At 41.7% G+C, this 10094-nt stretch overlaps 1 protein-coding gene across 3 annotated transcripts; it reads right to left on the bottom strand.

Annotated features, from left to right (window-relative positions):
* Positions 1–4602: 4602 nt before the first annotated feature.
* LOC100284625 (senescence-associated-like protein) lies at positions 4603–9426 on the bottom strand. 3 transcript variants are annotated; one of them, XM_008653286.4, is made up of 5 exons: positions 9132–9426; positions 7718–8668; positions 7419–7619; positions 5320–5515; positions 4603–4917 (listed from the first exon to the last, which is right to left on the bottom strand). In XM_008653286.4, exons 2-5 carry the CDS (start codon positions 8624–8626, stop codon positions 4733–4735), a joined length of 1491 nt encoding a protein of 496 aa, XP_008651508.1. In that variant the 5' UTR covers positions 8627–8668; positions 9132–9426; the 3' UTR covers positions 4603–4732. The 3 variants fall into 3 exon arrangements, with proteins under 3 accessions (XP_008651508.1, XP_008651509.1, NP_001150992.1); XM_008653287.4 differs by having other exon boundaries at positions 7718–8612; positions 9132–9365; NM_001157520.1 differs by having other exon boundaries at positions 4622–4917; positions 7718–8653; positions 9132–9322.
* Between the last annotated feature and the right edge of the window lie 668 nt (positions 9427–10094).

The raw sequence follows: 10094 nt of genomic DNA, 5'->3' as shown, positions 1-10094 counted from the left end.
AACAAAAAACAACACATTTGTACTTCAGGAGATCGATTTACCTTTTTAGGGTTTGCTATCTTTGTTCACGGTCGACGATGATCCTAGGTAATGCGGCTCGCTAGGGTTCGGAAGAACCTCGAGGAGGTAGTTGGGGGACGTCGATGATGAAACCATCGTAGATGGTTGGGGAAGGGCTATCCGTTGGAGCAGCACCGTTGACAGCAGAGAAATGTGGAACGACGGCAGAGAATGGGGAAGCAGTCGCGTCGGTGGAGAAACTGGGGCTTTCTCCGGTCTGGTCTCTCGTCTCCTGTTGCAGTAGCGAGGATAGTGGAGCTCGGATTGAGGTCAACAAGGAGGCGCCGCTCTACTACCGATTGCGCCTGGATCGACTATGAGCGGCTCATGGAGCGGAGTCGTCGGGGAGGGCGGAGAGAGTCGCGCGGAGAGGGTTGGGGTTTTGCGGTGGTGTAGGCGGTTATGGAAACTGAGACTGAGAGAAGAAAGAGGAGTTAATGGCGGCAACACGTCATTATATATAGAATGTGAAAAGTCTGGTCGGCTATCAGTGCACGTACGTTCATATTTGGCTGGGGCTTCTTGTAGCTAAATAGAGCCCAGGGCTCTCTCTCTATACACACACACACACACACACACACACACACATATATATATATATATATATATATATATATATATATATATATATATATATATATATATATATATATATATATATATATATATATATATATATATATATATATATATATATATACACGGCGCCACTAAAATGCACCTGGGTGCATTTTAGTTTATGGATGCACAGACCCAAGACTTCCTGTCCCCGTCGCCGCCTCGCGCACAGATTCAAGACTCCCTGCCCCCCGCCGCCGCCTCGCGCCTCCCTGTCCCGCGCCACCCTATCCCCCGCAGCCGCCGATCGCATCCCTGTCACCGCGCCGCCGCCGTCTCCTCCTTTCTCCGATCCTCTAACCCTAGATCCATGACCCCACTGTCGCTGCCGCACCTTGAATCGCCTCGATGCTCAACCCCGCATTAGGTGTGATTGCAACTGCTGTATAATTCTACCCAAATATCTGTTAAAAATGTAAACAAAATGATTGCAACTGCTGATGTGTTGTAATTGCAACTGCTGGTGTGTTGTAATTGCAACTGCTGGTGTGGTGTGGATGCAACTGCTGAGTTACTCTGATGTGATTGCAAGTACTGAATAACTCTGGGAAATTTTGTTAAAAAAATATGATTGCAACTGCTGGTCTGGTGTAATTGCAACTGCTGGTCTGGTGTGATTGCAACTTCTATATAACTATGTCCAAAAATTTGTTAAACAAACAATGATTGCAACTGCTGTCTGGTGTAATTGCAACTGTTGGTCTGGTGTGATTGCAACTTCTTTATAACTATGTTCAAAAATTTGTTAAACAAACAATGATTGCAACTGTTGTCTGGTGTAATTGCAACTGCTGGTCTGGTGTGATTGCAACTTCTATATAACTATGTCCAAAAATCTGTTAAACAAACAATGATTGCAACTGTTGTCTGGTGTGATTGCAACTGCTTTCTAGTGTAATTGCAACTGCTGGTCTGGTGTGATTCCAACTTCTATATAACTATGTCCAAAAATCTGTTAAACAAAACAATAATTGCAACTACTATCTGGTGTAATTGCAACTGCTGGTCTGATGTGATTGCAACTTATGTGAAGAAGTTGAGTCGTTCGTGGAGAAAGAGGGGCGTGGGCGGGAAAGTGAAAAAATTCTGTCGGGAGCGGGCGGGAGCGACGAAGACGTGCGGGAGGGACGAAGACGGACGAAGACGACCTGGGTGGGACGGTTGGCTCGGACCTGGCGCGTAGGTTCGGCCTGGGTGCATTCTCTATATTGAATGCACCCAGGTGTAATATATAAAAACAGTATATATATATATATATATATATATATATATATATATATATATATATATATATATATATATATATATATATATATATATATGAGTAGTATTTACAGGAGATAGTTGCATACATCGTGTATGTAGGGGAAAATTTGTTAGAAGAGCTAGTAAAATACATTAAAAAGTAAAATAAGGGGACACATATACGATCATCTCTAACCATTCCTTCCTCTATCTGTACTTTCTATTATATTTACTATACACCCCAAAAGATACTTCCCCATATCTAGAACGTCTCTAATCATTCACCATATCGAACTCCCACTATATACTATAATTCAATTATTTGATATTTTTTCATCAGTTTTAAAGTTTTAAAAATTATAGACTATTTGTACTATTATAATACACATTATTATCAGGTTATGATACTTAAAAAAGTGAATATCCCAAAGAAATATAGTAATTAAAGTGTGGAGGTAGAATAGAACTCACCTTATATATGGGAGAGTTGTTTCTCTCCATATAGGGTGAGCTGTTGGGGCACCTTTGGACGGAGTTTTCACCCTAAAACACACCTTAGGCCTTGTTCGGTTATTTCCATTTCATGTGGATTGGAGGGGATTGAGATGCATTGAGGTAGATTTTGACTTATTATGAATTTAAACCGACTCAATACCACCCAATCTACATGGATTAGCATCAAACCGAACAAGCCCTTACATGAGATAGGGGAGTTATGGGGGATATTGTTGGAGCTGGCCTAAGGAGAATCGTTGGCCAACCGCAGGAAAAAGGAGGGAAAATTGTGGAAACAGAAAAGCAAAGCGAAAACCTCATAAACGCAACGTTAAGGAGGAATTTGGAAGCTTTCTATTTTTAGGGTCCGTTTAGTTAGGATTGAAACCCGGAACTATTTCATCTAGTCAATACTAATATAAATAAGATTAGAGTGATTGGTTTCTAGGGACTAATTTTTTGTTTCTCAATTTGACTCTATTTAGTCTATAAATTGTCAAGTACGGAAACTGAAATAGAGGTTTAGTTTTCGTATTTTGCAATTTAGGAACTAAAATAGAATAAAATGTAGAAACTAAAAATTAGTCTATAGAAAACAAACACCCACTTATCGTTCACCTAGTCAATACTAATACAAATAAACTCATAGTTCTAGCTGGAACGATTCCCAAAGAACTGTTTCAGAACAAACAAACCGGCCCCTAAGGCTATATGTAGATCTTCTATCTCATCTCTTATTTTAAACTTTTCTCTATAAAGAGTGTCAAACAGTATATCTATAGTTCTACGTCCCTTATTTTTCACACTCTACTAAGAGCATCTCTAACAATACCTCAAACTGGTGCCTCAAATTGAAATATATGGCTCTATACAGGAAAAACTACTCCAACAGTGTCTTATTCATAAAATTTGGTCAAAAAACTATAGGGCACCTTCTCAAGTGCATCAAATACTACACCGTAGTGAGCTGCCTTATAATCTAGATTTGAGGCTCTACTGTTGGAGCGAGATGTTTTGTTAGTGCCCTAAATTCTATAAAATATACTCATTTTTAAATTATAAAACATTTTTATAGATCACGTTGTTGAAGATGCTCTAAGAGCAACTCCAAAAGAAACTGTAAATCTATCTCAAAACAGATACTAGGAAAGAAATCTGGTTTTTCTTGCTTCAACAGCTCCCTCGACCGTTCCCAAAAGTTTGTCCCGCATCCACCTACTCTCCTCCCGCATATTTAAGTGTGATCGATGCCTCCCCAATCCAGCGTCCGTTCTTCTCCACCAGACGACTGTTTGTGAGCCGCCGCGACATCGTTGTCTGCTCGTTCCGCCGCAAGAGCAAAATGAGAGATTTTGATATTTGCCATCAGCAAGAAACATGTTTGTAAAATTGTCATCAGACTCATATTTCATAGATCTAGCTGGACCCATAATTCATAAACATAGTAGTAATTATAACAAGAAGACAATATCATGAGTGACAAAAATCTAATTATCTCGAGCGAAATCAACTCGATGGCAGCGCGCCTGGCGCTTATGTTGGAACCGTGCAGACTTGGACTCGGTGGGTCTTTGCGCAGTCTGCAGCGTTCGAGCTAGTGCTCTGGTTCAGCGACATGTACGACCATGCTGTGCCACCACATAGGCTCAGGCTTGAGCTTGACTGATGTGAAAGCTGTGATGAGCATGTTGAGCTTGAGCATGACAGTGAGGAGAGCGTTGGCCTGGTGAAGGTCACAACTCACAATGCGTTGAGCTTGAGCATGACAGTGAGGAGAGCGTTGGCCTGGTGAAGGTCACAACTCACAATGCCCGCGTGACGCTGTTGGGTGTTCACCAAAGTGCCACACCACACCGAGAACATCGTTGCATTTAACAAATTTTTAGTCTTTGTTTAGGAAAACTGTTGGAGAACACGTTATAATCCACTTTTAAAACTTTTTAGCCTTTTTTAGCCTGCTCCCAATAATTAGTTTTTGAGAGAGATTTTTTAACATTTTTTTAGAGTTGCTCTAAAACCAGTCTAAATAGGGGCTGCCAATGACTGAATCAGTTTTTTGTGTACTAGTCTAAATAATAAAAAAATGTTAGGTAAGTGACGACAGCGAAACTAGAAATTGATGCTTCATAGTTAGAGATAAGGACCGAATACGAGCATCAACATCATATTAAATCATCATCAACGGACAGTCGCACGGAAGTTCATTAATACAGAGCATTTCATTAATTATTTTGCCACGCCGAACAAACGAAAGCATTTTGTGGATATATACAACTTTTACAATCGAAAAAAAAATTCAAAGTACATATGTACACTACCAATCCAGCCCTGAGTATAGATTATCCAGTGCAGTGTAAAGAAATTTGGCAGCATTTGGCTGTTCCACATTCCCCGTGAGAATGTCGCTGGTTGTTAGATATGGGTCACCATAAAACCGCAGATTAGCATCCATCCGTGTGGCAACTAGATTCCCTTCTAATGAGACACCAATAAATGCACCTTTATGTCAAACAAAAAAAACCGTTAAATTAGTTGTGGCTACGTATAACCAGATCAGGTAGATTCATCCATGACTGATGGAACATTTTCCATGAAGGACATATTGGCACTCGTGGTTAATACTCAAAAGTTGGAAAATGAACTCAAACGAATATCCATATTAGCACTCAATCAGGAAAGATGTTAACAAATGGGCTAAGATCTAAACAAACTAATATTCGATTCCAACAATGCATTAAACTTATGAATTGCCAAAACTGATTAAAGCTTTTGTAGGCTACATTTTCTGATAAATTGTATGGTCATTGCATATTTAATTCTTCCACAGTGACAAGCCCAAACCATTGGCAGATTAAACATGGCATCAAAAGGTTGAAAGATACAAAGTAAGACAACAGTTACCTTTGCTGCAGCTGTATGTATAGCAAACTCCTGATCCTTTATCACCAGCTCTCAGGTCTGCTTCTGCTACTCTGCCCACAGGTCCTGCTGCAGCACTTACACCTGCCCCAAGTGAAAAATGCATTCGACTGCAGAAAGTTTGGACAGCTTCTGGGCCACGAAGCACTATGATGAAATCCATAAGCTCACCACCAACCTGTATATGCAGAGACAAGTATATAAGATGGACCCGAATGCATCTACAAAAAGAGCAATCAGCGTAAATATGTATTGTCATAAAACTCATGAGGCTTCACATAAGATATCACAGTTGTACCATTTTCGTAGCAAGTTTCTAACCCATGTTTCTCAATGAATGAGAGCATGCAGAACCCCAGGCAGCACAATAAGTCACGATTTAATACCTAAATTTAAATTAGCCTGACAAGGTGGATTTATTCCCCTAAATTTGGAAAGGCATAAAACAGCTATAATCAATAAAAAGAACATCATATCATTTGTGACCGCTGAACAGAACTTATAAGAAGCATGGTTCTCAAATTGTCCGATTAATCGCGATTTATCGTGATTAATCGGCCTGGTCAGTCAGCTGCTAGCGATAAGGTCCAACGACCCGATTAGGTTAGCTGGTCGTCCAGACGTCCGATTAATCGTCTTGTAGTCGCGATTAATCATCCATGTCATGAGTACAGCGACCAGAAACCTGGAATTGGAAAGGTCGCGTCTGATGATCCCTTTTTGGCGCCTGAAACGTTCTGTTTCCTTTTTGGCGCTGTATTAAATACTGATTGGCTCATTGCCTCATTGGCGCCTCATTTACAAAATCAAGGCCCGCTTCCTTTTTCACTTCTGCTTCTTTCTGCATCTTGCCTTCTTCAATCTGGCTGGTGGACTCCTCCGTTCCTCCTTCTTATCCTGAGTTCCTGAGTGACTGGCCAACTCCCTTCACGTCTGCTACTCTGCTCCAAGCCTCCAACTGTTCCCCAAGTGCAGAACTGGTGAACAAGAACTGAAGAACATCTCTGAAGTCTGTCGTCCGATCAAGACCAACTCCGGCGCTCAAAAAGTCAAGAAGACTACCTCATCTGAAGGTACCGTTTTCAGTTTTCTTTTTAGTTTTCTTTACAACTCGCAGATGCAGATTCTTTTCAGTTTTCTCCTTGTTCATATTAGTTCAGCTTCAGTACTTTAGTTTCAGTTTGTACTTTGCCACTTAGGATTCTTGTTCATTTTCAGTTTAAGTTTGGTACCTTGCTCATCCTTGTCCATTTTCAGTTTAAGGTGACTGCTACTGCTACTCTTCTAGTCTGTTTCTGTAAGCATGTAATACTTTGATTACCTACTGCTATTGTTTTTGTTTTTTATTACCTTCTGTTTTTGTTTGCTATTGTTTTTGCTTGATTATATAGTATATAACTATACACTATAGTGTATAACTGTATATTACTATATAGGATGACTAGGACGACTAGGTGGCCGACCAGTCACCGATTAATCGCCCTGGTCGACGTCCTAATTGCGATTAATCGCCTAATCGGTCAGAGACCTCGACCAGCCGACCAGGCGATTTGAAAACCATGAAACAGAGTGACGAATCATTGTCTGCATAATTCATGTGATCACAATTTTTCACTTGTAGCAAACCACTGAGTTTTAAATAGTGAAGACAGAAATATAGTTAAAATATACCACACTGAACCTCTCATAAGCAAATAACAAGTGAGGAGTGCAGTTCCGAAGAAAATACCACACATCGAGCTGTGGGAATAAAACAGCAACACTGCATTTGCAGTATTATAGAAGGTGGTGCCGTTTATGATTGGGAACGTATCCGGTGCTCAAAGGGGTACGACGCTCACATACACATTTTAGAACCGGGGTACCCATCTCGCATCTAATGGCAACAACCAATTTTTACGAAGAACCCCTCCTACCAACAGAGGGAGGTGGGAAGGGTTCTTCGTAAAATTGGTTGTTGCCATTAGATATGGGATGGATGTCCTAAATTTAAAATGTGCACATGAGCACCGTACCCCTTTAAGCACCAGATATGTTGCCTTTATGATTTAAGCGAAGTATTAGAAGTTGACCATACAAACCTGTGCTCCCCATCCAAAACCAGCAGAAAGTATAGCAGATGGTGCAGACCATGATCCATCAGATCTTCGAGCAACTACTAGGCCAGTTCCAAGTTTGTAAGTAAGAATAGCACCAGCTTTTACAACTGTCAATATGGCAAGCCCACTTGCTCCACTAAGAACTGCATGGGGAATAGACTTCTCAGGGTTTATTCTTGCCACCTGCATTGAGATTTTTTATGAGTTTATTAGGTTCAGACTCTAATATGTTCAAACCACTAACATGACAACACATAATATAAGAAATGAAATTCAGCAACCTGGCTGTAACTTGTCAAGGTATTCGCTGCCTTGTATATCTCATGCTCCATTGTTAATCCAATGGGAAAATTTAACCACCCTCTTGCACAAGTCCAATCCATGACATCATGCTTTGCAGTTTGTGAGGCATTGCTGACAGAATTAATCAATAAGTTCTGCAATGGATCAAGCCTATCATAACAAGCATCACAGACTCTTTGCGGATTCCGCTCACGGAACTTGGCAGGCAACAGCGATCGTCCCTTTGAGCATGCCCTGCAAAATATCCCTCCACAGAATCGACAATGATGCCTTCCACGTGTAAGGGCAGTAAAAAGAGCAGCGCACTGCATACACGCACTAGCATAACTGTCAGGAAGCCATTCTGGTGGCTCTGCTTCCAGTACAGCCCTATAAATGTTGTAATTTAAGGCTTCTTCATCAAGTACTGGTGGAGCACTTGGCATGTAGACTGAGGAATGCAAGAATGTGTTACCATCATCAGCCGACCCAAGGAATGAGACACTGGTCTTAGTGTCCTTTGGCTGTTCAGCTTCAGTATTTCCCAAATTGCGACCGATTATCGCAATAACGCCACCCAGCAGGTTCTTAATGTTAACTGGTTTGTGCGCCTTCACAGGTGCAGAGCCCCAATATTCATCAGGGCATTCATATCCATCAAGGAAATCAGCTTCCCCATTTAAATCAAACTCATTTTTCCCAGACCATTTTGGCTCAAATGAGTTAATGAGGTTTCCAGCTGTTCCCAATGCCCCTTCTATATGCCGAGGCAACGCATTTGGATCGAATGAGTTGATTGCATTGCCAACCGTTTCCATAACTTTTGACTGGATCCCATCCTTGAGGTTGTTTGTCACTCCTGGTGCAGGCAATGGGTGATACAAGACAACCTCCCTACGTGTTGACATGGCAATCAATGAATAGCACACAACTTTCTGAAACAACGAAACCTGAAATGAGAACATGTTCAATGTACGTATTGGATGTACAAATATCTAAATAGAAGATAAACAACCAGAACCACTAGTTTTATGGCCTGATTGACAGACTATTAGGACCCCCCCCCCCCCCCCCCCCCCCCTCTCCGACCACCACACACCCTCTTTCAGTGACAACTATGAGAGGCTACAGAAATTGACCTCTCTCAGCTAAAATCTATCTATCACGATACCTTTTGCAGCAAAACCCACTTTGAATTGCGGAAACAACATGTAAGGTACTCCAATCTTGTCACCTAATTTTCGGGTGGTTTGTTTGTGAACACCCGGATTCATTTGTTTCGCGAAATAGGCTGCGACCGAATTGCGAGTGGATCGATGGATTAAATGCATACAAATCTCCGGCTAATTAACCGAACGAGGAGAAATGAAGGTTTCGATTCAGTTAGCGATCCAGGGTGCTAGGGTTACTTACGAACGCGTGAAAGAGGCGCCCACACGAGTCAACCCGAGCCCGGGCAACTCTCCACCCTGTCCCCTGTCGGCAGAGAGGGCAGGGGCGACGACGCCTCACGAGTCTCGACGGCGGAAGGTTGCGTGGCTTGTTGAGCCGAGCCGAGTTGCCGGCGGCAAGAACACTGCGGTGCAAGAGGAAGAATAGGCGACACGACACCACGCGGCACGGCGTCCGAGGGAATGGTTGACGCGCACGCGAGGCGGCGTGGCCGACACGATAAAAGAAGGCCCGGCCCACGACCGCAAGACCAGGCCGGCCTAGTACAAACGTTGTGTGCCGTTATTCTTGTAGTATAGTAGTGTTGAATAACAACATTACCATGCATCATTAGATCCGTTCTCTTCTTTTCTATTAGTAGATTAGACACAAGAAGTTGTACAAGATATGTCTCTCTTTCCATAAGCACAACAGTGAAACACACGAGACACAAGGTATATGGTTGGACCTCTTGTCTCTTTCTCTTCTGTATTCTATATGAGGGTACAAGTTGCATATATAGAGACGTGATACCCCTCGTGGGCATATTCAGTATTTGCTCATATAACCCTTCATTAGGGTTTATCAACACTCCCCCTTAGACGAATACCGCGACCAACACATGTCTCATTAAAACTCTAAAAAACCCAGTGGAAAAAATGTGGAGAAAGAGCACATGGTGACGCATATTGCTTTTGCACTTTGTTGCCTCGTTAAAAATCTTACGTAAGAAACTTCAGAAAAACTCATCAAGGAAAAAAGAATACAACATCTGTCATCAGGACAGATTTCGATTTTCTAGATCTAGATTACATCGAATCTTCTACAAGGACTAAATTTAGAAACATACCCCCTGATCCTTGTAAAATTGTATCAATATGGCAAAACATCTTCTTCTGAAAGTATATGCACATAGAGATTTAACAAACAGATTGCATATCTTTG

The sequence above is a fragment of the Zea mays genome, chromosome 7, assembly GCF_902167145.1.
Source record: "Zea mays cultivar B73 chromosome 7, Zm-B73-REFERENCE-NAM-5.0, whole genome shotgun sequence".
NCBI lineage: Eukaryota > Viridiplantae > Streptophyta > Magnoliopsida > Poales > Poaceae > Zea > Zea mays.
Note: the sequence above shows the minus strand (reverse complement) of the source record. Positions and strands in the feature narration are given on the sequence as shown.

Bases quoted from the DNA above. Each gene is read 5' to 3' on its own strand.
- LOC100284625 (XM_008653286.4), bottom strand. From the start codon at position 8,626: ATGTCAACACGTAGGGAGGTTGTCTTGTATCACCCATTGCCTGCACCA. The intron at 7,620-7,717 runs GTTGCTGAATTT...ATCTCAATGCAG, and splicing joins CCTTGACAAGTTACAGCCAG to GTGGCAAGAATAAACCCTGA. The intron at 5,516-7,418 runs GTTTGTATGGTC...CTGCATATACAG, and splicing joins GTTTTGGATGGGGAGCACAG to GTTGGTGGTGAGCTTATGGA.